Source organism: Pollicipes pollicipes, unplaced genomic scaffold (assembly GCF_011947565.3).
Source record: "Pollicipes pollicipes isolate AB1234 unplaced genomic scaffold, Ppol_2.1 Scaffold_6686;HRSCAF=7923_pilon_pilon_pilon, whole genome shotgun sequence".
Lineage (NCBI taxonomy): Eukaryota > Metazoa > Arthropoda > Thecostraca > Pollicipedomorpha > Pollicipedidae > Pollicipes > Pollicipes pollicipes.
In genome coordinates, this window is record NW_023596921.1 from 22,553,744 (window position 1) to 22,578,959 (window position 25,216).

Genomic DNA, 25,216 nt, shown 5'->3' on the forward strand with positions numbered 1-25,216 from the left:
ATATACTCAGAGTTATCAAACCCGAATACCGGCCTAACCCGAAAACCAGCTACTCTTAAAGCATTCCAGACGGCGCCCCATTACGTCAAAACCGTGTGTAAAATCGTCAGTAAAAAACGAAATAAAGCGTCGAGCGACAAGCAAGCCCGAGCTGGGCGGGTCGTTCAGTCCCACCGCGCGGTAGCTTTCGAGTGATTCTACGTGCAACGCGGCGCAGGGCGAAGAGAAACTGATCGGCTTGTTTACCAACTGGCTGGCACATGTGGGACGTTCAACAGCACTGAAGCGACGCAGAAGAACGGCGCGCCGTAAGCAGCCCTGCCTGTGGCTGCTCTGACGCCGCGCAGCACGTTGTGAAGAGTAAGGACATGGACCTTTCCGGCATCCGCTCCCGGAGGCGTTCATGGCGACACAGTGCCGTTCGTGGCCGTCACAGGACACGGTCAACACTTCACACTGTTTCGGTGCAGACAGTCTGGAGCGCAATGAATGTGGATGGCTGAAAAACATGTGGCGTTGACATTCCTGACGTTTGTCAGCTTAATGGGCACGATGCTGCATCACTTGCCGCACCAAATGTTTCTGCGCAGCTGGTGGCCTGGAGCGCAGCCCGCGACGCGACGGAATGGTGCGGTAAGAGGCGGCCAGTTGTGCCGGACGTCGTTCAGCTTGTTCGTCAGATCATGCGCTGTACGCTTCACTGACGTCGGGAGCATGCATTGTTTCCCATGATTCGTAGTTACTACAGCGTCAAAAATCTTGTCAGCTTAACTGGTCTAAGCCCATTATTTTCCCGTAACCTGACCGGGAGTGTTCCACGCTTGCTTAGAAGTTTGAACAGAAAAAGCCATCTTGGAGATCATTTGGCGCAGTTCACGGCTATATAATATTAATATATAATATTAATAATAATGTATAATATTAATATGTACCCATATTAAAGCCTTAAATCCTCATGTATCAGAGCTACACACCCACGAAAATATGCGGACTTTTTCGTGCATATGATTTCAAGGTTACTGAGGCATCCATGACACCACGATAACATCATTTAAATCCTGTTATTCCACTGGTCATGCCGCGTTCAAGGTAAAGAGAAATATGATTGTTGAGTCGTTCACAAATAGCGCTCGTGGCACTATTTCCAGATATAACGGCCGATGTCTGGCTCTCAGCCGTTGTTGTACACGGCATGTAAGATTCTAAGATGAATTGCATTTTGCGTAAATTATACGAAAAGTTGAATATTTTTTCTAGCGATTGCGAAGAATACTTCTAATCGAATAGCATAAGAGCAGCATTATAGCTCACTATAGCCAAACATGTGAATACAAGTGAGCAAACAAAACTCACGGATAAAGATGCAAAAACACCATGAAAGGAAGCAAAAAATGACACAAAAAACAAACGCCCATCGACACTTGGTTCAGCATGCATCCAACTCCGCTGGGGGCCACTCTCGAGAGACTGAGATAAGTGCACCAGTGAGTGCCACCATACGAATGCTCCATGACACAGTCATACAGTGACAATGTTGAGCACACTAACTGTACAGAGAAATAGTGTTGTCCTGAACAGTTTTTTCCACTTATGGTACAACAAAAGCTGTATATGAGCTTATTTCATCATATCTGATGCCTCAACATCCTGAAATATATTCACATCCCACGGACAACTGTCAGTAGAAATCCCAGGCGGGTGTCGCGTCGCGCGCGTCGCCGTACGCTGCAGCCTCAGCCCGACTCGGGGCCGGCCGGCCGGGCGGGCAATTCGTCGAATTCATTGCACGGCCGGCGGCCTGGAGCAGAGCGGCCCTGGTTAGTGCCTCGAGCGGCGGCTATTAGCCGCGTCTGCGGATCTTAAAACGGGCCAGGCACGGGTAGGAGTTCGATGACCGCAGTAAGCGTTTGCGGTCGAATCTGAGTACGGATATTGATGTTCTGACCCCGAGTCCGCGTCGTGAGTGTACCCACTCGTCCCTGAAAACTAGAGAAGGACGAAAGGCATCGGCGGAAAGCTGCGCCATTCAACGGCTCCATGGTGGCATACATAGAACCAGACAATCCCACGGGTGCCGACTTATATTCTTTTGTGGGGATCCTGGCCCCCCAACGTTGAGTTGGGCTCCCAAATGTCGGTTTGACTACTCCAAATGTTTTGGCTGGAATACTACAAAAAGGTAGTTAAAGGGTTGCCACCACCGTGGTATAGGGGAAAGGCGCTGGGCTCGTGATCCAGCGGCACTGGGTACGAGTCCCTGAGCGGGCGCATGGTTGAGCTAGATGAAATGGAAAGGTCAGTTGGCAACTGGCCAACGAGGGTTAACCCAGGACCGGGGCGGCCGTGCCGCAATATTGTGCGGCACGTAAAACCTCCGCAGTCCTGTCTGGCAAAAGGGCGGAGGCAAAATTACCCGTTGAACTGGAAGGCACGACTTGGGGGGTGGGTTCGTTGTACATGCAACAAGCTATGCTTAGCGTGTACTCTTAACCCGAAGCCGCCCATACAAACTATTCGCAGTTAATTTATTTAAAAAGATGATCACAGCACAAAGACTATCTTTTTTATCTTTCTGCATGGTGGCGTCTCGTTCTATTCTCATAGCAAAAAAGTCATGGCTGCTCTCACCACCAGACACAAATCTTTAACCTAAGTCTTTCATGGCTAACCAAGCCCCCGTTCCCACAACCAAAAATCGTGCCGCCCCCCCCCCCCATGACCGCCATAGAAGAGCGCCACCGGCGCCCTGATGTGGCCTCAAGAGGGGCGCCTTCACGTGCCGATCAGAGGAGACGCGTGCGTCCAGTGCCTGCTCCCTGGAGGCATCCCTGTATGGTTTGTATGCTGCTTAAACTAAAGACTCAATCAATTTTTGTTTGTTAATTACAAATATGGCTTTCAATTAACATAAAGTGGGCTAAATCCAGTGAGGAAAAATGGGGGTTAGATTGCCGGGCCTTCGGTTGGCCCCCCTAACAAAACTTCCCAAAACTGACACCCTTGAACAAGCCTAACATATACTGATAACAGGACGCCTCTCCGCACGTGCTCTCAAATAGCAAGGGCATTATGGAAGAACATTACGGTGGGGAACCGAACGGCAGCGTAACGGGAAGAGTGAGTCAATGACATAACCGCATTTCAGCTTACAATGTCGAACATTTTACGCGAACGATTGTGCACGCAAAACAATGCGACACGGAATAGGCGTATACGGGGATTTGCATTTCAAACACAGTTGTCCCCAGCAGGGGCACCGGCTTCGGCCGGTGTAGGGGACTAGCGCCCCCTCGGGTCCCAGCTCCGGTAACGGGTGGACAGCGCAAGCTGTTCCTCTCAGGGCGTAGCGACCCTGCCGGTACGTGAGCTCCTGCTCCTTGTCCCGCCCGCTTCATTTCCATTACCCGCTTTCCCGCATCCGGCCCTATCACCACTCCTCATCCTCGTTTTATCGGGGTTGCCGTGCCTCCTCGCCCACGTCTCCGGGTTGATCGGATCCTGGTGGCTGAGGAGCGCGTCGTGCGGGTCAGTCACGACGCGTCCCAACACTCCACTTTGGCCAGGACATCCGGGGGCGTGGGGGGCCCGTGGGGCCCAACACGGGTCCAGCGGCCTGTCGCTCGCGTTGCGGTTGGGTGCTCCTTGCGGGTTTCCGCTTGGGGCGCCTGGCCGCGAGCAGCGGCTTAAGGAGTCAAGGGGCGGCGGCGCTGAACCACGGTCAGGACGGGAAGGGGTCTCCCCGGTTACACCTGGCCGTGTAGGAGGCGTCGTTCGCCCCGTATGGCACCGGGGTAGCCCTGACGGCGACCACCTCCTGAGGGAGTGTTGGACCGTCCCCCAGTTGGGCTCCGTGGTGGGTGGGGAGCCCCGGTGCCGAAATAAAAACCACCTTGTATGGTTTCTTCTCACATTAAAAAACCGTCCTCCGAAAGGGGGACGGACCTCGATAACCCCAGGGTGCAGAGAAGAATCTGCGCCCCCCGGTCCACGGATCCTGATCTTCGGCAGTAAAGAGATAAAGCTGGCTTCCCTCTTTTCCGTTTCAGAGATGGAACGGCTGCGACAGGTTTGGGAAAATCGTCAGATGCGACAAGCTCAGAGATGCAAAATAAAAGTGGAGTTCGCTATTGGTCTGGAGGCGAGTAGGGCCATGGCAGCTGAGGAACTTACGTATAGTGTGCGGGATGAGACTGTAAAGCATGAAAAGACCGTGTCAATATCAGCAATACCACATAAGACCAAAAATTCGTCCAGGGGCGTTGTCAATTGTTTTGATCTTCGCGACATCGCGGAGGACGAGATAGTCGAAGAACTCTCAGAGTTTGGTGTGATGAGCGCTCGCGAGATTCTCGTCAGACGGGGAGGAGAGTGTTGCCCACCAACAACCTCATTCTGACGTTTAGTTCCACCGATTTGCCGGCCGAGATACGTGTTGGATGCGCTCGAGTGAAGGATCGCCCCTATGTGCCTGACCCTATGCGGTGCTACCAGTGCCAGCGATTCGGCCATACCAAGCTCCACTGTCGTAACCGCCCAGCATGTGGTAAATGGGCGTCATTCGAGCACACGAGCAAAGTTTGCAGCTCTGCTGAACCCCACTGCGCCAACTGCGGCAAGGACCAAATCCCACACACGACGTACGACCGTATATGCCCGGCCTACGCGAAAGAAAAAGAGATTATATCGATAAAAAACTCTGAAAAAGTCTCTTTTCGTGAAGCTCGTGAACTTTACGACGACAGCCATCCAAAAACGTCGTATGCGTCCAAAGTGAAAACTTCGTTGCCACAAAGTAATGCTATCGAGCACATGACAGCAGTTCAGCTCGTGAGACTTCTGAGGTCGTTTGGCCTGTCGGTTGTTCCCTCGGTCCGAACGCCCGACTCCAAGCCGGCACCCCAAGCTCCCTCTCCGCCGATCGGGCAGTCGGTGGACACCGCTCTGCTGGCCTCCTCGGTGCGCGCTGGATCACCAACGAGCGACGGTTGAACGACGGCTCGGCGTGGTCGGAGTCCCCGCGCGCCGTCGGCCGTGCCTTCGTCTGCGACTCAATCAGTCCCTTCGCTACAGACACGCCTTTCCAGTGCCTGTGAGCGTGTGGCAGTGACGCTGGAGCGTCAGGAGGCTGACAGGCGCGTCCGCGAGGCCAAGTGAGCGCGCTTGGCCGAGCTGGGGCGTGCCAAGGCGGCAAGCCGTCTGTCCGGGGCAGACAAAGAGCCCGTCCCCCGAAACAGAACTCCATCGCCACGGAAGCCGGTGGACGCCCCCACTGGTCCCTCGAACCCCGGTAGAGGTCCACCGATGGGCCCTCCCCCGCCTCCACCTCGGACTGGGTACGCTGGTGTAAGGCGTGTCCCAGCCGTATTCTCCATCTGACGGAGGGAGCCCAAAGATTCGTCCTAGGGTGGGGCACGGCCCCCTGGAGTTAAGCCGTGGCTCTCGATCTGAGGCGTCTGGGCATACAACTGGCGCAGCCAAGCTCTTTTAAGACGCGACTTGTTTTAGCTTTTTACACCGACCGTTTTTTTAATGCATCCTTTTACAGGCGTTTCTACAGTGGAACTGTGGAGGAATAAGGGCGAACGCCCTCGATCTCCAGGCTGTCGTCAGCAGGGTCTCTCCTGCAGCCGTGGCGCTGCAGGAGACCAAGCTAGCGGCTGAGCATTTCTGCTCCTTCAAAGGATATGCGGCGTTTCGCAGCAACGTGTTGGCGGAGAGCATTGCTCACGGTGGCGTCCTCCTGGCAGTTCATCATAGCGTGCCAGCGAGGAGGTTGAGCTTGCGGTCCACACTTCAGGTTGTGACCGTGCAGGTTTATTTCAATCATCGCCACATCACTGTTTGTTCACTTTACCTTCCACCAGGCATCGCTTTTCCGTTAGTGCACCTTACATGCCTGCTGTAGTTAGCATGCCTTACTTGCCTGCTAACTACAACGCGCCTTTCAAACGCGCCCGAAAGCTTGAATATGATTGGGAATACCCGAGTTATCCGATCCGAGTTCGAGTCATCTGTAAAGTTGTGAGACTTACTTACGATGTTACATGTTCATAAGGGCCTATCTGTACAGTACGTGCTATAGGCTATCGTAAGTGAACAGCGTACGACTTGAGCCCGTAATATAAGCCGCAAGATCACGTGCAGCCCGTTATGAACGCATCAGTAGAAAGCGTTTCAGGCTTTAAAATATAACAGATGGTGCATCGGTGCATTTGAACATGATATCCTAACAGCACAACCATGAGGATTCCGCCGCCGCCCCCCGACCATGATCAAATCAAGGCGCCCCTGCCCGTACATAAATATTCTCATCGTTTGGGGTGGTCGATTTCTGGCGTGCAGCGCCTCCTGCCGATCCCGGAGTCTCTTCGCTGCCCGAAGCCCTGGACGGTCTCGGCCCCACCTGGGGCCCTGACCGCCTCCGAGATCCAAGACTGCAGAGGCAATGACGCTGAACAGGCAAGGGCTGGCCAGAGCGTCACCACAGTTGCTCTCGTTCACCATGTCGTCCCAAGTACTTGCGACGGCCCGCCCCCCCGGGAGCGTGCAGCGACCAGTGGCTTTGAGGCGGCCTCGCGGCGGTGCCGGCGGCGGTTCTACCCGGGCACGTGCGTACAGTCTGAGGTATGGCGCCGTGCGAGGGATGGTCAGCGACACTGATCACCAACCACGGCCGCACTGCGGTCCCACCACATACCTCCCTTCGCAAGTCCACAGCGCTGCAATGGCGAACTGCGGTCGAAAAAACTATAAGCCAACCAAAGGGCCTGATCAGGTTAAGAATCCCATACAGTCCAGCGCACTCGAAACATGGCCAGGGCCCAGAGAAAAAGGCAAGGGGCCTCGTCAAATTCCATGTGTAGAGCGGATCAAAACCAGCGTCTCCGAACGACGAGACGACTCAGAAGTTAGCAGTGGAAAGCTATCGTCCTTTCAGCTACCTTGGATAGCAGGATCATTTGTGGACTTGCTCATTCGAAATAATACAGCAATCTTTTGTAAGGCAATCATATAACATTTATCATGAATATTTCTTTATGAAAAATACATACTTGCCCATTAAAATAGCCATAGGCCGATTTTTTCTGGGTTTTGTGACTCATCTGAACGCATTTCCAAGGACCCCAAGCATGCAATAAACATAATCCGAATAGAAACTTTGAAATTTGCTGAAGGCGTGACAAAAACCAGATACCCTGGCATTAAACATAGCATTGACGTTGACTAGTCACAAACATCGGGACAGAACTCATGCTGCAGGGGACCATCTGTCACTTGCAGCACACTAAGCCCACCAACCGAATTTACCGGGCGAAATCGGTCTCCTGACCTACCCTCCTAACACCGGCTACAACCCTGTTCACCACGCTAAACTTTCAGCATTCGCTCGGGAAGGGGACGATTTGACCCCCTCCCGAAGGTCGTCCCAGAATGATTTCCTAACGGTGCAGTGTAGCTGCGCGGAACTTTGCATAACTGTGTGTAATTGAACAGAGGACCTTTTGGTATAAAAATTGAGTGCACCTTGCCAGATCACTGGCCTATGGCAGGTCAAAGTCCAGCCACGGCTAGCACCTGGCAGCGAATACAATTTCTAGGGAATCGCTCGATCTAATGTGAAACCGTAATGTTGTACGAAGCCATAAATCTCCGAGATAATTTCGTAGACAGTAGGATCATTGCTTCTAGGATTACCATTTTCACTGACCTTGGGTCAGGTATGCAGGTAAACCCGAGGTCTCTGGCTTAGTCTTTGAGATCTCAGGGGGAGGAGGGAATGACATCTCCCACCTGAGTGTGGTGTTCAACTGACCACTCGGACGAGTGTTAAGACGATTCTGGTCCAGGTGTTATCGGGTGCTTTCGGCGACCGTAAGCCAATGCGTTCTCCAAAAAATCGAAGTAACCTGGCGAGCCCGGCATATGTCTGCTCCTATTCATCGCCAGTTGCGTTCACTTTCCCGACACACCCGACCACCTTTTTTCTGACCTCAGAGAGGCCTCAATATCTCACCGATCTCTCGCGCGCCCACCGGCGCCTGACGGCGGGCACGAGCCCCAGTGCCTCAGTGATGTCAGGTCACGCTGGGCGCCACCTGGTGGCAGTGCGTGAAAGCCGCCTAAGTCACACCCGTCTGTATTTCACACTCGCTATTTACAGCCGCCAGGGCCATTGCACAGGGCCGCACCAGCAACGCGGCGCCGTTCTCTACTGCGACTCCGTCTTGGTGGGGTCCTTTCGCAGGGTCCAGTCGTGCTTCCACATGGCCACCGTGCCCTGCCGGCGGAGAGGCGAGCGGGTGAGGAGAGTACGGCGGGCAAGGGGGAGGGTGAGGGGACCAAGGCCGATGAGGAACGCAATGCACGTAAGGAGCGCGGCGTGGGCGAGGGGAACGACGCTGGTGAGGACAGCGCGTTGGTGACGGGAGCGATGCGGATGAGAAGAGCGAGGTGGGTGAAGGGAGGAAGGCGGGTGACGGGAGGAAGGCGGGTGAGGGGAGCCAGATCAGTGGGAGAAGGTCTGCACGGCCGGCGAAATACATGCAGGCAGCGCGCGCGGAAGGCTGACAAAAGCCGCCGATCAGCTTCAGCACCAGAACAAGTTTTGGCGTGTGTGCGTGTGCGAGTGGCATGACAGAGGCACTGTACTTCACCAATAAATGCAGCCCACACATCGCACTCTCAATGAGCCGACCGACGCCACCGCTTCTCGCGCATGCGTGTAAAAACTCCGCACGCCCAATCGTTTCAACGCAATGTTACAAAGGAGAACAATCGCATGACCATATCGATATTGCTATGCCCACGCGCGGATGTGACGAGCACCGCAGCAGAGACATAGCCGGCGCAGTCACCTTCTGAGGGAAGTTGGGGCTCTCCCACCAGTACCACTTGTCCTGCTCCGCCGCCTTGAAGAAGAAGGCAGTGACCGCGAAAATGCCGCCCCACCGGGCGCCGGTCCACATGCAGTGCTCTGCAACAGAGCCGACCCATAGGTAGTCGCAGATGCGCGTCATTATCACGGTCGCCAGAGGCTACACCCCGGAAGACATTGGTGAAGTGAAATATACCCGCCGAAAGATCGATGCCGGACACTAATGACCAACTGAGATGCCAGCCACTCCCGAACAATTACCTTGCTTTAAAAAGCAAAGAAAGCACCTTTTCAGGTCAATGGAACTTTCCACACTGGGATCTCATTATGCTGCATTCACAACTTGTGGATGCGCTATACTGCTGCAACCCTGAAAACCCGTCTCTCCACTCCGCATCCCACGCTTCCCCGCTGGTCGCCCCCTCGCCCACCCCACCCCAGCGCGCCGCCCACCAGCTCTTCTGCCACTCACTCCAGGCGCCGAAGATGCTGCCAGCCGCAAAGCCACCTGCCATGGGGTTGAGCAGGTCGTCCTTGCCGCGCAGGTTGGTGAGCGCGCAGGCCGTGGCGGCGAACGTCGCTGCTGACGTCACCATTGGGATGGTGATGTAGCCGAGGCCGTGCGCCGTCTGCCAGGCGCCCACCGGCTTGGTCACCAGCGCACAGTAGCTGGGAGCTGCCCAGGCACCTGTCGGCCGCACGGGAGTGGGGTGAGACCCTCCAGTGCTGTCTGGCCCCATAGGCTCCACCTATGTGCTGCGGGCATGCCCAGCTCACACATTCCCCGTCGAAGTGGCTGCTAACAGGTGTGGCAGCAGTAACAGGTGGTACTGAGGAGGGGCATGGAGGAAAGTTGGAAGGAATGGTAGATGCATCCTTTCCATTCAGTGCTATCATCAAAATGTTCAATAACTGTCAGACACATCCCTACACCTTCCCTTTAATGCCTCCTGAGCCTTTCCAAACAACATTTTCATCAGAAATGACCACTGGTGTGGTCATTGTATGCAACATGCAACATTGTACCAACCATTCCTGGGTTTACACAGGCACAGAAACCAGGCTAACAGGGGGTAGAGGAGCGCAGCAGTACACAGCTGCTTTCCAAGTGTTTGCCTCATGGTAAGACATGGGCTTAAAAAGCTCAAGGAATATTTCTGCCCTCATAGTGAGCCAACCACCTCTAACTTAACTGACCTACTTGGATGAACCCATAAGAACAATGTTACACATTGCCATCCAATATTTCAGTTTGATCCTCTCAAGGCCAATGTATAGGCCCAGGCATGTGGCATCATGCAATGAACTGGAACTGTTCCCATGTAGAAATGGGATCAGGTTTTTCAATATGGCATGCTCAGGAGACTAATCTAGCCATCCATGCAAACTGTTTTGGGCAGTCTTGTTTAAAGAAGGCCAGAGATTTGGAGCCATTAACATTTGAGACATATGTTAAAGGGTATACACAGGGAGGTAATATAAACTAGATCAAAATCCAAGAATCAGAAAGCTGGGAAAACAGAACAGAAAGACAAAACAGAAAGCTGGGAAATGCCTCCCTATAACCTAGGATATGAGCCGGATTGCAAATAAAACTTACCACAGATGAACATTTTCTGCATAACAGTGAAGTACAGGCATCAAATTTAACATATGTACAGCAGAAACAAGAAAGCTCTATCACACAGTCCCACCAATTTCAGAAAATGGAACTGATGCTGTACTGAAAATGTAATGTAATGATAATGATGTTTTAAAGGTGATATCAGGCAAATATACTCCAAAAATATTATTCACACAACACTTGACAAAAAATCAGTATCTCCCCATAGCTATGCAACTGAGCAAAAGCCCCTTACCCCTAGCAATGCTAATAAACCTTTATTAATTTAGTTATGCTGCCAAAACCACCAACCTCTGAAATGGAGACTTTGGCATCTTGTTCAATGCATGCCACTAATCATTCCACAAGCAAATGAAGTTATACAAGTTGCAGTTTCCTTAAACAATGCAATGCCCTCCAAACATCCCTCTATAAACTACAAGTCCACTCACTGAACACAAGTGCTGTTTTAGTCATAAACCAGATCTTCTTGTGGCAGTCTTCACCATCCTTAGTATCATAGTATTGATACCCTTTAAAAAAGCTTGTCATTTCGCTCCCTTTCACACTTCTGTTCAAAAAACCTTAGTTTAGCGTCCGATGGTGTTGACACGCAGGCGATTTGAAACAGCCAGAAATAGATGCTATCCAACCGATGCCAATAGCACCAGCTACGTAAAGCAAAGGCCACTGGCGAAAACAGCTATGAAATGCATAAACAAGAGACACAAGAGCTCATGCGCATTTAACAGTCAACAAAGCATGGAAAGACGCCCCCTCAGTTTTCCCAGGAAAGACAGCCGAGTTTAACCCACGGCAGAGTAGGGGGCAGAGCATAGAAAAGCAACGGATCACCAAGCCAGGTATCACATAGCCAGACGTCACAGTGGTCGTACATTACAATACCAGTGTAACGCGTGATGTCGGCACTGGAGATGTGGGCTTCAAAAATAAAATGGGAATTTAGGCGCTCCGCTGATTTTCTTATGACGTCATACACAAAAGCAAAACATGGGTAAAGCTGATGCGATTCTCTTGTTACTTCCAGATAAGAGGCGTCTAAACTTTTTACAATCTTGATTTTCTTTAAAATTAATGGCAGACATAGCACTAATCAAATTGCATGCCTTGCCGTGAAAATTTTTGTTTTTACTGTAATTTGTTCGAGGAGATTTTTTCCATCATTGCACAAATAAGAGCACCATTCAAATGCAAATTTGGTGGCATATTGGCATAGTTAAAATCAAAGAGTGGTATTTGACAACTAATTAACTCAAAGAGCATTAATCTTAGCTTCAAAAACTCGTTGCCAAAATCCGAAGTAAGGTGTGCTAAGAAGAAAAACCATCCTACTCAGCTGTTGAAAGTTACACCCCATTTCTGTGGCGTACCTTGCGCTATTGAGGCGTGTACTCCGCCCAGCATTTGTCGCTTCTGCCCCGGCCTTGCGAGCACCTAACAGAATTGTGTTAGTTGGCGGTAGCGGGAGGATCGATAAGTAGGTGGGGATTGGCTGTCATTATTGCGCTATGCGTTTTTCCTTAATAAATGGGTTCCATAGACAAAGGAATCCTAAACTTATTAAAGGACATCAATGCGCGCTTAGCGTCAAAAGAACTGGCAAAAGCAAGAAGGCATAATAATGTCTGGTGGCTATCTGATGTCTAAACCCATAAATAAATGATGTCCCTGTAAATGCTGAAATGTATGGAATTTGAGGTGATACTGGCTTTTGTTCCGTTCCATAGGACTGGTGAATTAAGTTGCATAAATGAAATTAAGTTATCCAGTTAATACTTGTAGACATGTGTTAGTATACCATGGAATCATGCTCTCTAGTGTTTCAATGTCATAAATGTGCTAGACACTTTTAATTGCTTTGACTGGGTCACTTGATAAAATGACTTTGAGATAAATTAGATGGGTTTGTTTAAGTCCTGGGCTCAATCTGGTGCTTCCATCTTGGATGGTAGGACATGTCAGGGGGCATACATGTTCTGGCATTATGCCAAATACACTGTTTGGTATGTTCCAATTTTTCCGGGCTAAAACATGCATGGTGAGGACATACTAGTCAATAATCATGATAACCTTTTACCACTGCAAGCTGTTTTAAGGCTATTCAGCTAATTTTAATTCATTATCATCATCAAGTTATCCAATGATCAAATTGGTTGGGATCCTTAGTGGCATGCTGCCTCTAATGAGATAAAACAGGCCAAGAGGCAAGGCACTCTGAATTATAAATCTATTGACCCCTCTACAGACTGGTCTGACTTTGACCATATCATGACATAATAACTAGGAAACGAATACATTCTGAAGTATCCAAATATTCAGCTGTGATTTTTAAGATCAACCAGTTTTATAGAAATGTTACAATAAGAGATTGTGTTTCAAAACAAGGTGATAAAAACATTTGAAAGCTGAGGGTTTGCATGAAAATAAGGTGGAATCAAATATAATTTATCATATCTTTCAAAAATTGGCATGGTTAAGTCTGCCAGCTGTGTGGAAGGCAGCTCTTGAAATGAATGGTACCATTTTATCTGTGTTTAAGCATGTTTGAATCATTTGAAATATACAGCCTTTTACTCCAGGTGCCAGATTAAGCAAAGTGCTGGTCATCTTCAAAACAGCATAAAGGCCATTTTAAGAGATGTTGAAAAGCTTGTTAACTTTTTATCATTTTTCTAACTAAACTGTATATTTTTGCCATTTGTTGTGATGCAGATATTTCCAAATGCACATTCTTTTTACATGGAGTAATGGCACAGTTGTTTGCAGTAAAAGCATTGTAGAGATATAGGCACATCTGGTGAGAATTGGTCCTGCTAAATAGCTTTTGAAATGCAGTATTTGGCAATACATGTGACTGCTTTGCCTTGATCCTTGACCTCAGCAACCTGGTTGCTATCATGGCTAAGCCATGTTGTTTTATGTGTAATCCATCATATGAATATAATGATGTTATGGACATGCAGAGATCTTTGCAGTGAATGCTCCCTTAACATGAATGATCATTATCATGAGATGGCTGTGATCATCCAGTGACCTTTTCAACAGCAGCAATATAGTCTTTTGTGACCTTTCCTTGTTTCAGACTGGAACCAACAGCCAATATGGTCACAAATAAATATGTGATGAGAAAAACATAGACTACTGAAAAGAAAAACAACTGAAACATGCTGCTCACAGCTCTCACTACCCTGTGTGTTGGACTCACTGCTGGGTTCACAGAGCAAAGTGGTATGTATTGGCATGATACCATGCCCTATCATGCTTTGCACTTGGGATATGACTTAATTTTTGGACTGGGCTATATCTTGATGTGTTTTTGTTTTTTTGCTCCCAACAGCTAATAAATTTGCTAACCAGTCAGCTGTGCATGTACAGGACAAATGGATTTTGTTTGATGCATGCATTTTGCAAACTGGTCACATTGTGGCATCTGTGTCAGTAAGAACAGGACAGCATGCCATGTGTGCAACAGTCTTGCCCCATAAATGTGCAGAAAAACACAAATTGGCTGTTTTGTCTGGTTGCCGCCACCTTCCCACCGTCGTGCGGCGCGTCGCTGCCTGTTTGCTGGACCGTGGCAAGCGTGTTGCGGCGCGTCGCTGCCTGTGTGCTGGAGCGAGGCGAGCGTGTTGCGGCGGTCACTGCTTGTGTGCTGGACCGTGGCGAGCGTGTTGCGGCGGTCACTGCCCGTGTGCTGGACCGTGGCGAGCGTGTTGCGGCGGTCACTGCCCGTGTGCTGGACCGTGGCGAGCGTGTTGCGGCGGTCACTGCCCGTGTGCTGGACCGTGGCGAGCGTGTTGCGGCGGTCACTGCCCGTGTGTTGGACCGTGGCGAGCGTGTTGCGGCGGTCACTGCCCGTGTGCTGGACCGTGGTGAGCGTGTTGCGGCGGTCACCTGCCCGCGTGCTGGACCGTGGCGAGCGTGCTTGATCACCGCCGGCGGCCCGGCAGCGCCGGAGATCACCCGACGGCCGCAGAACACGGAGGTGAAGCTAGGCGGACGGCTGGAGCTGCCCTGCGAGCGGCGCGGCGAGCCGACGCCTCGCGTCCGCTGGGAGTTCCAGGCGGCCGGCACCAACTTTCCGCCCGCTCGACGAGAAGGGTACATGGGGCAGACGGCGGCTGACGGCCCGTCACTGAGTCCTGCTGCGGCCTCAGTCCGACAGAGCTCTTGGGGAATGATAGGGGGGAGGAAAGGGGGAAGGATCGCATGTTTCGAGAGCCAGATTTTCGGTTCCACAGACGCCAATGCATATGCTTATGAAAACATCGAAGATGATGCAATTTTGGGTCGCGGCCTTGGGGCTAAGAAGTTGCAGCTAATTTCGTGGGTGGTTTTAGCATTTTCATCGTCTTGGAACCTGCTGCTTCAAAGCCGATCCCGAAATTATCGCCTTCACACATGTCGGTGCTATTGTGTCCCTCCATGTGATGTGTGCATTTTTAGATGTCAAATATCAGCATGGGGAATGTCAGAACGTAATCCCTATACGTTGCGCTCGTGGCCGTTTTTCATGCCCGTTGTGTGTACCTTCCATGCTATGCTTTATAATGCAGCAGGTGATGGAACCGGTCGAACCCTCCATATGCCAACAGCATCCTATATCACCCCCTCTCCCTCCGTCCGTCCCTCCGCCGTGCGGTGGCGCTGTACCTGGTGACCACCGCCGGCCCGCTGCCCTCGCTGCGGACGCCTCGCCGTGCCTGACCCGGGCCGCGGCCCCCGCAGCGGAGAACCACGTCACGGGCGAGGACGGCCGGCTGACGGTGCTCAAGGTGACCAAGCAGGACGAGGGCCGCTACCGGTGCCGCGTCTGGAGCTCGCTCGGCGTGCAGAAGGCCGTGGCCCAGGTGGCCGTCAGAGGTGGGTGGCCATGGCCCAGGTAGCCACCAGGGGTGGGTGGCCATGGCCCAGGTGGCCGTCAGAGGTGGGTGGCCAAGGCCCAGGTAGCCGCTAGAGGTGGGTGGCCATGGCCCGTGTAGCCGCCAGGGGTGGGTGGTCATGGCCCAGGTGGTCGTCAGAGGTGGGTGGCCGTGGCCCAGGTGGCCGTCAGGTGTGGGTGGTCGTGGCCCAGATGGCCGTCAGAGATGGGTGGCCGTGGCCCAGGTGGCCGTCAGGAGCGGGTTGCGTTGGCCCAGGTGGCCGTCAGAGGTGGATAGCCGGCCAGCGGCAGTCGCGCAGCGCAGCCTGCTGCCGGCACCACGCCATAGGCGACGCCCGTCATAAGCGGGCTGAATAATGTGTCATGTAATTGGGTTCGACTGTCCCGGTGTACTCGCGGCGAGCGCACGATGTCACCGTGATGTGTGTCGTAAGAATAAGTGATGCCATCGCACGATGTGCCGAGGCGATGGTCTCAGACCCCGTGGCCGGCCCCCGTTCAGATCCAGCGGCCGGGTTCCCGGTCCCAGCCAGGACTGGCGGTCCCGTCTCCCGGACCCAGCCAAAGCGGGCGGCCCGGTCCCCGGGTCCCAGGCAGAATGGGCGGCCCGGTCCCCCGGTCCCAGCCAGAGCCGGTGATCCCGTCTCCCGGTCCCAGCCAGAGTGGGCGGCCCAGTGCCCCGGTCCCAGCCAGAGCGGGCGGCCCAGTGCCCCGGTCCCAGCCAGAGCGGGCGGCCCAGTCCCCGGTCCCAGCCAGAGCGGGCGGCCCGGTCCCCCGGTCCCAGCCAGAGCCGGCGGTCTGGTCCCCCAGACCCAGCCAGAGCCGGCGTCCTGGTCCCCCGGTCCCAGGCAGAGCCGGCGGTCCGGTCCCCGGTCCCAGCCGGCCTGTGGGGCTGGGCCGGCGCTGTATGGTGCCGTGTCCGTCGTTTCAGTGCCGGTGCAGGTGCTGCAGACCCGTACTGTGACCGAGGCCGTGCCCAGCGGCGCACTGGTGACCCTGGGCTGTGACCTGGGCGGCGACCCCCTACCGGAGGTCACCTGGCTCTACAGGGGCGAACCGGTGAGGCGAGCGAACGGAGCCGGGGCCGCGCTGTTCGGGTCGGTGTGCACGCATCTTTGGGTTGGAGTGAGGTGGCTTTCCTGAAGCTTCACATCGCGGCGTTATGAAGCACTGTGCACGTCACTGCCGTCGGTGCTTGAAAGAACCCAGTTTGACACGGTGTGTGTTGGCAGCATCTTACTCCTCCGCTGTGCAGTGTGTGGTGCTTGCTGTTTTATTAAGTCGTTGTATTTTCCAGCTGCGGAAGTCCAGTTGGCAGGCTGAGGTGAGTGACACATGTTTTATCGTTTGGATTATCCTCGTTCTTGTCCGGGCCTTATGTTGGGTGTGTTTGGTGCTGTTGCTTGTATAAGTTTTCCCGATTGTCTTTCCGTATCAGCCCATTTGCAAAGTGTTTTGACCAAATATTTTCGTCGTTGCTTCTGCGGGAAGAGGTGTGTGTTTGCATTATGTTCCTCATTTGAAGCCTTTTTTCTACTTTGAATATGCTGGCCGCTTTAGTGTCGTACAAGTTTGCAGTTTTTTCAATGGCTCTTTTGTCTTTATATTTACAGCAGCAGGGAAGTTACTGGGCTGAACTGTGAGAAAGACAAATTTTTCGTGCCAGTAGGCCATGAAGATACCATGTAAATTTTTATTGGGATGCTTCCCGTACAGTCTGATAGTAAAGGTGTTAAAAATGTCTTAACTCGCGCTCGGGCGGGGGGCGGCGGTCGAATTGACCCCCCGAAGGTTTTTTCTGAAATGGTTTCTGAACGGCGCGGTGCAGCGGCGTCAAAATTTGCCTAGGTATAGAAAATTCAATAGCGGATCGTTTGATATCAGCAATTTAGATGTACCTTCCAAGGTCGGTGACCTACAGTAGGTCGAAGTCAGGCCATGGATTCAGCGAGTTCAATTTCTAGAGAATCACTCAATTTTATCCAACAACAGAATGTTAGACAAAGCTGTGCATCTCTGAAATACTTTATTATGCAACTCTACAGTTGAATCAACATTCCATTGACCTAGGGTCAGATATTAAGGTCAGACCAAGGTCAAAACGAACCTGTTTTACTAAGATAGGGTTTGCTGTATCGGGCTGTTTTTGGTGCTTATTTCGAACTCAGTGACAAAAGGAACCGCATTATACATCTTCTATCGACTCGTTAAAGGTCAGAATAGGTCACCGACCTAGAGTGACCCGGTTCAACACTCTGTTTTTAGGAACATGCTGCCTAGCGTAATCGTCGCTTTAATTCAGATGCAAAACTCAAAGCAGTTTTGTTTTATTTTGGTCGCCATGACCTCCAAATGGTCAAGCAAGATCATTGATCTGAAATGAACATGGACCTTTGCTTAGAACAGATGTTCAGGTTCTGGGGGCACTTTAGGGACCAACCTTTAGTTCGACCCTTTTTGACGTTATTTGGCCCGGAGATCATGACCTAGGAATGTAAAACCTTGAATTAAGCGAGTTCACGTACAAATCAACACACAGTTGAATTTGGTGTCTCTAGCTCAGTCAGTTTTTACGGTCTCAGTGGAGTCGAATTGATCCCCACCTTAGCGAAGGGTATTCAACTGGCCACCTGGGCGCGTGTTAAGACTTAACATGACAGCATGACCCTGGATTTGGTGAACTCGAAGCGCGCTGTCCAGCAGATTTTCATGCACTAAACGTGAAGTATAGCCCATCTAACCACGACCAACACCGCTGCAATCACACTCCTGTGTCCTGCTGCATGTTTGTTTCCTACCAATGTCGCTCTTTGACGGTCCATCCCCGGCACAGCTCCCCGTCTGATACTTGCTGTCACACCGACTGCCCCCCTCCTCCCACCCCACCCCGCACCCGTACCCGTACCCCGTCTGACTGTCGCCCACGGCTCAGGTGGTGTCGCAGCCGACGTCCCCCGCACCCGTACCCGTACCCCGTCTGACTGTCGTCCACGCCTCAGGCGGTGTCGCAGCCGACGTCCCCCGCACCCGTACCCGTACCCCGTCTGACTGTCGTCCACGCCTCAGGTGGTGTCGCGGCCAACGTCCCCCGCACCCGTACCCGTACCCCGTCTGGCTGTCGCCCACGGCTCAGGTGGTGTCGCAGCGGACGTCCCCCGTACCCGTACCCGTACCCCGTCTGACTGTCGTCCACGGCTCAGGTGGTGTCGCAGCCGACGTCCCCCGCACCCGTACCCGTACCCCGTCTGACTGTCGTCCACGCCTCAGGTGGTGTCGCAGCCGACTTACCCGCCGTTTGCGCGGTTCGTGCGGTCGGAGCTGTTTGTGCGGCCGGCCGCCTCCAGCGAGTACATCTGCCAGGGCGCCAACCAGGTGGTGGGGCGTCCACGCGCGGCCGCCGCCGTCGTGGCCGTTAGCGTGCGCGGCGTCCCACGCACAGGTCAGCGCAGCGTCTGCTCTCCGCGCCTCCGCCTGCTGAGCTCATGAGAGGAGGATATACAAACGCGTTGCGAAGTCTGTTGTGTGGGGATTGGCAGAGGGGCAGGGTTCGTTTGGCCATGTTTTAGGTATCATCTGCATGGTGATAACAACCCTGTGTGTTATCAAACCACTCGTCCAAGGCCGTAGAAGACGTTGTTCCGGACCACGATGTTCTGCGGGGTCTTGGAGAGGTCGTGGAAGGCAGATTTACCAAGGCCACGTTTTCCTTGAAAGATTGGTGGGCCAGTTCATAAAATAAATGAACAAATTACACACAGTGCGTTCAGAATCTCACGTTGGTGACTAATACTTGCAACATGTAGCTCTCAACACAGCTTGCTGTATTATCAGGGAGGACGGAGGCGATACATTTGTGTATGTATCATCACGCTTTTACCAGAGGTGCGGCCTCCCCGTCAGCGGTGCGCGCTGACGGACGCCGTGCGCCCGTGGGTCCGGCGCGCCGTCCGACTGACCGGCGCCGCGTCGCAGGGTACGACGGCTCTTCGCCGCTGGGCTACTGCGCGCCCTACGTGGGCGAGGTGTGTCGGCACCACCTGAGCGCGGCGCCGTTCGTCTGGTACAACACCACCTACCAGGGTGGCGACACGTTCGACCATGAGCGCGCCGTCCGCCAGCAGCTCCTCCACCACGCCGACGACCTCAGCGACGTGTGTCGGCCTGCTCTGGAGGTGGGTCAAGGGGCGGGGACATCTGGGTCGACCTCTGCAGCGTGGGCCAACCTGCTCTGGAGTTAGGCCGAGGGCGGAAACACCTGGTTGACCTGTGCGGCGTGTGCCAACCTGCTCTGCGGGGGGGGGGGGGGGGGGATCAAGAGGCGGTTTGTCTCTTTGTCTTTGCCTTTGTTTCTTCATTCGTAATGCGAACCCCGGCCGTTCGGAGTACTATGCAGTGCTATGAGCTGTGCGCTGCTATGAAGCCCGGCCGAGTGTGCTATGCAGTTTCTTTGATGGTCGGATTCGGCCCCATCCAAGCTGGCGTGGAGTGACGATTGTCTGACGTGACACTTGTATGGAGCAACGGACGTCTGACATAACGCTTGTGGAAAGTGACGGATTTGTAGAGTGCCGGATGTGTGACACTAAGCTCGTGTGGAGTGACAGATGTCTGTCATGACGCTCGTGTGGAGTGGCGGATGTTTGACGTGTAGCTTGTGTGGAGTGCCTGATGTCTGACGTGACGCTCGTGTGGAGTGCCTGATGTCTGACGTGACGCTCGTGTGGAGTGACGGATGTCTGACGTGACGCTCGTGTGGATTGCTGGATTTCTGGCGTGACTCTCGTGTGGAGTGACATATGTCTGACGTGACGCCCGTGTGGAGTGACAGATGTCTGACGTGACGCTCATTTAGGGTGACGGAGGTCTGACGTGACGCTCGTGTGGAGTGACAGATGTCTGACGTGACGCTCGTGTGAAGTGACAGATGTCTGACGTGACGCTCGTGTGGAGTGACAGATGTCTGACGTGACGCTCGTGTGGAGTGACGGATGTCTGACGTGACGCTCGTGTGGATTGCTGGATTTCTGGCATGACTCTCGTGTGAAGTGACAGATGTCTGACGTGACGCTCGTGTGGAATGACAGATGTCTGACGTGACGCTCGTGTGAAGTGACAGATGTCTGACGTGACGCTCGTGTGAAGTGACAGATGTCTGACGTGACGCTCGTGTGAAGCGCCGGATGTCTGACGTGACGCTCGTGTGAAGCGGCGGATGTCTGACGTGACGCTCGTGTAGGGTGACCGGACGTCTGACGTGACGCTCGTGTAGGGTGACGGACGTCTGACGTGACGCTCGTGTGGAGTGCCGGACGTCTGACCCTGACGCTCGTGTGGAGTGCCGGGCGTCTGACGTGACGCTCGTGTGGAGTGATAGATGTCTGACGTGACGCTCGTGTAGGGTGCCGGACGTCTGACGTGACGCTCGCCGCTTCCCAGACGCTGCTCTGCAGTGTAGCATTCCCGCAGTGCAGCCAGTCCAACGGCACACAGGCGGCACTGCCGCCCTGCCGGGAGGACTGCCTGGCTGTGCGCGAGCTCTTCTGCGCCAAGGAGTGGCTGCTCGTCAAAGACTCCAGGTGCGTGGCGGCGGCGTCCGGGCGACTCGGGCATGCTACCATGTATTAACTGCTGGGAAAACATTTGTAAAGTTTTGGGTTTTCTTATCACTTGGGGGGAATCTCCCATCATTCGCGTTAGGTGACCTTGAAACAGTGTCCTCGAAATAGTCTACAAGTTTTCGCGGGTGTGCAGCTCAGAAAATAGAGGGGTTCGGACCTCAAGAAAGGCAGGACCGTGAACTGCACGGAATGATGTTTAGGATGTCTGTTTCAGTTTAAACCCCATACGAATGCGGAGCACTCCCATTTGAAGGATACCAATGAGCGAGCTGTAGGTGAAATAAGGTCATAGTCAGAAGTGAGCCTATTTCACACATTTGACGATTGCTTCAATATCTTCAAATGTGGAGCATTCCCGTAAATTGTCTTCACACAAATAGCTTACCCTGTGTTACATATTTAGTGCGCTTTGCAATAACTTTGTTATTTTCAGAACCGGTGAATTTATCTTGGTCTGATCTTGCAACACCGCCGTGTGTGCTTACACCATGTGGAACGTTTCCTTTGGAACGTTAACTTATGGCACGTGTCCCGTTGTTCCGTTTGGTCCGTGCTCTCCCTACATAGCACCCGTGCGTCGCCCAGCGCCGACGTGCCGTGCGCCGCGCCGTTCCAGGGTGCCCAGCCACCTGGCGCTGCCGACCTGCGAGCAGCTGCCGGAGCATGGGGACGGCGCGCGCCACCGCTGCTCGTACGCCGGCCTGACCGTCATGCTCACCTCGCTCGTCACCTGTGAGTACCGCCGCCCGGGGAGGGGGGGCACCGCCAGCGCTGCTCGTACGCCGGCCTCACTGCCATGCTCACCGCACTCGTCACCTGTGAGTACCACCGTCCCCCACCGCCCGGGGCGGGCGGGGGGAGGATGGTGCTAATGTAATGTGAAGTGTGTAGTGACACTTACTGGGACGAGATGATTCATCAAGGCATTTCATACGTCCAGGTGATGTTGGCAGCCAGGGCGTTTGTCAAGCGCGTGTCATGTTTGACGAGGCCTGTGGCCGCCCTCTCGCCGCGGTGACCACCGCGGGATGGTATCCATCCAGCCCCCAGCTCCCGTCACTAGCAGCCCGCGCGCGCGCGTGCGTGTCGGCAGACGACTGCGTGCGGGGCCGCGGCCGCTACTACCAGGGCCGGGTCAACTCGACGGCCGAGGGCATCCTGTGCCAGCGCTGGGACGCGCAGCACCCGCACGAGCACAGCACCCCGGTGGGCCTGTTCCCGGAGCTGGCCGGCGCCGAGAACTACTGCCGCAACGCCGGCGGCCAGGAGCCGCAGCCCTGGTGCTACACCACCGACCCGGCCGTCCGCTGGCAGCACTGCGGCGTCGAGCGATGCGGTGAGCGCGCCGCCGCCGCCGCTCCGGTGGCGCTGGGGCGCTGCTGGTGGCCGAGGCGCTCGGTGCTTCGCTGGCGCGGAGCTGCATAGGCGTTGGTAGTGGAGCTATTTCAACTGGTCAATTGTATGATGTTTTGTCTTGTATTTTACAGTATTACGCGGTCACGTTGACAAGATTCGTACTGACCACCGGCTGAAAGGATTCTAATAAATGACTATGACTACATCGCTAACGTGAATGCTGGTACTGGACTGCCGGCAATGATCACATGGATGCTATGGGCGTTGCCGAGCAGTGTTTTTGGCGGTCATGGCACGTCACTGGCGTTGGCTCTGATACTGGAGCTACATCCTCGGCCGCAGCGAGCAAAGGCTCACATTGCACAGTCCACCTAACTGTCATCGCTCTCCTCAACGGACAACAGTCCACTGTACACCGCAACTGACCTCCGCCCGGCCTTCCCCTCAGCGGACAACAGTACGCTATACGCCGATGACCCGGCCGCCGCCTGGGAGCGCGACTCGGCCGTGTCGGCGGCGGCGCCGGCGGGGGACGCCGCCGACGGCTTCCCTCTGCCGATGGACCCGGTCTTCCTGCTGGTGCTGGCCGTGGCCAGCGTCACGGCCGTCATCATGGCGGCCATGGCCGTGTACGGCTGCTGCCGCTGTCGGCGGGCGCGTCGCCGCGCCGCCCAGCGCAAGGTGAGGCTGGCGACGATGGGAGGGGGCACCGCTCGGTGGTAGGGGGTTAGGGCGGCGCGGTGCGCTAGTGCCGCAGCTTTGGTAACGGCGCGTTCTGTTGCCGCTCCTGCTGCTGTGGTAACAGCGCGGTGCGCCGTTACCACACCAATACATACGCAATGGCTGTTCTCCAATGTATTGAAGCCTGCCTGTGCCGTATCGAATAGCACCCAGGTGCCCTTTTTTGCTTGTTTTCCGATCTAGATCGCCACAAAGCCGGACCTACCCTACGGCCATCACTCAGCCTGATGCCCCGGTGGACGCGGATTGTGCTCACTCGTCACACATTCTGGCTGTGTATGGTATCTGGCCTGCCTCCTGGCCCTCGCCCCGCGTGCCGTGCCTGACACGGCCCGGCGTCCGCTCTCAGGAGGCGGAGGCGATCGACCTGACCAAGCTGCCGTCCAACACCAGCTACCACCAGCACGCGCCGCTGCTGCCGGCTAGCCTTGAGCCGCTCGAGTACGCGCGCAACGACATCATCTACGTGCGCGACCTGGGCCAGGGCGCGTTCGGTCGCGTTTTTCAGGTGAGCCCTGGCGTCCGGACTGTGGGAGGTGCGGAGGCGGCAGCTGGACAGCTTTCTTGCTGGAGCTAGCGCGGGGCGGGATGTTGAGGCGGCAAGCCGTGGGAGAGCAGAAATGTAGGCTGGTGACGGCGGTGGCTCAGGCGTCTTAGACGTCGGCTGGGAAGTTCCACAGAACCGCGCGCGTTTGTTGGGTCAATGTGTTTTGCATTGTGTCCCTGAAGGGTAGCCATCCCACCGTCCTTCCAAGCGGCTTATGAGTATCGCTTTCCGACTGCTTTGACGCCGAGCTTCCCTGGCAGGCGAAGGCGCCGGACCTGGTAGAGGGCGAGGACTTCACCATGGTGGCCGTCAAGATGCTGAAAGAGGACGCGTCGGAGGACATGGAGCGCGACTTGGAGCGCGAGGCGCGCCTGCTGGCCGGCTTCGACCACCCAAACATCGTGCGGCTGCTGGCGGTGTGCGCCGTCGGCCGACCGCTCTGCCTGCTGTTCGAGTTCATGAACCAGGGCGACCTGAACGAGTACCTGCGCCAGGCGTCGCCCAAGAACGTCATCATCAAGCACGAGACGGGCGAGATCTTCAGCGACTCGACGCTGAGCCACCTGGACATGACCATGATCGCCCAGCAGATCGCCAGCGGCATGCAGTACCTGGCCGAGCGGCAGTTCGTGCACCGCGACCTGGCCTGCCGCAACTGCCTCATCAACGAGCAGATGGTGGTCAAGATCGCCGACTTCGGGCTCTCGCAGAAGATCTGCTCAAACTACTTCCGAGGCGACGAGCACGACGCAATCCCCGTGCGCTGGATGCCGCTGGAGAGCATCCTCTACAACAAGTACACCCTGCAGTCGGACGTGTGGGCGTTCGGCGTCGTGCTCTGGGAGATCTTCTCGTTCGCGCTTCAGCCCTACTTCGGCATGTCGCACGAGGAGGTGGTGCGCCACCTGAAGGAGGGCAACCGGCTGAAGCGACCCGAGAACACGCCGCGCACCATCCACCAGCTGATGCAGCACTGCTGGGCGACGGAGGCGGAAAAGCGGCCGTCGTTCGCCGCCATCGTGGAGCGGCTGCTCGAGTTCCAGGACCGGCTGGACCAGCAGATGGGCGTGTACGGCTACACGACGGCCGCCAACAGCGCCTACACCAGCCGCGCCCCGAGCATCGGCAGCCCGTCCACCTCCAGCCGACGGTGAGGTCGCCCCGCGCGGGTGGATAGTCTGGGTCCGATCCGCTCTGGGTTGGGGCGGGGACCGGCGGCGGCGCCGGCTCGGCCAGGCCGCGTCTCAAGCTCTATGGTCGCGCGCGGCTGCTCCCTCAGCCGGCGCGCGGCCCCTCAGAGCCGTCTTATTTCGACCGTGCCGTCGAGCGGTCTTCTCATCGGCGGTGGGTGTCCCGCGCTGCTACTCAGTTGCGTTCACACGCGCCCTGCCGCCGTGGTAGCGAATGTAGGAGAGGGCATAATCTCGTGCGGCGAACGTAGCCTCTGTTGCTTCTCCAGGGTGCTTAGCTGTCTAGTCTCGTTCGGCGTATGTTGCCGATGTGTGCGCGTGTGTACCCCACCGACGCGTGGTCGGTGCGGGTCATATGGAGCGACCTGGCTTTGCGTGTACTT

The 25,216-nt window shown here is 54.8% G+C and overlaps 2 protein-coding genes and 1 long non-coding RNA gene across 5 annotated transcripts; 2 read left to right on the top strand and 1 right to left on the bottom strand.

Annotated features, from left to right (window-relative positions):
* Positions 1 to 8,121: 8,121 nt before the first annotated feature.
* LOC119107731 (uncharacterized) lies at positions 8,122 to 11,358 on the bottom strand. 3 transcript variants are annotated; one of them, XM_037231274.1, is made up of 5 exons: positions 11,334 to 11,358; positions 10,931 to 11,049; positions 9,348 to 9,563; positions 8,856 to 8,974; positions 8,122 to 8,278 (listed from the first exon to the last, which is right to left on the bottom strand). In XM_037231274.1, exons 2-5 carry the CDS (start codon positions 11,028 to 11,030, stop codon positions 8,210 to 8,212), a joined length of 504 nt encoding a protein of 167 aa, XP_037087169.1. In that variant the 5' UTR covers positions 11,031 to 11,049; positions 11,334 to 11,358; the 3' UTR covers positions 8,122 to 8,209. The 3 variants fall into 3 exon arrangements, with proteins under 3 accessions (XP_037087169.1, XP_037087168.1, XP_037087167.1); XM_037231273.1 differs by having other exon boundaries at positions 11,294 to 11,347; XM_037231272.1 differs by lacking the exon at positions 11,334 to 11,358 and having other exon boundaries at positions 10,931 to 11,287.
* Positions 11,359 to 11,905: 547 nt separating this feature from the next.
* On the top strand, positions 11,906 to 14,567 carry LOC119107602 (uncharacterized). The gene is made up of 3 exons (XR_005095243.1): positions 11,906 to 11,976; positions 13,582 to 13,727; positions 14,450 to 14,567. It is a non-coding gene; the product is annotated as an uncharacterized LOC119107602 (long non-coding RNA).
* A 17-nt stretch (positions 14,568 to 14,584) lies between these two features.
* Positions 14,585 to 25,010, top strand: LOC119108071 (tyrosine-protein kinase transmembrane receptor Ror2; the record flags this gene model as incomplete). The annotated part of the gene is made up of 12 exons (XM_037231651.1): positions 14,585 to 14,600; positions 15,228 to 15,362; positions 16,313 to 16,440; positions 16,679 to 16,705; positions 18,649 to 18,820; positions 19,354 to 19,553; positions 20,818 to 20,957; positions 21,616 to 21,731; positions 22,093 to 22,335; positions 22,804 to 23,036; positions 23,446 to 23,604; positions 23,904 to 25,010. Coding segments are annotated over 12 exons (2,463 nt in total), but the record flags the coding sequence as incomplete, so codon positions are not given.
* Positions 25,011 to 25,216: the final 206 nt, after the last annotated feature.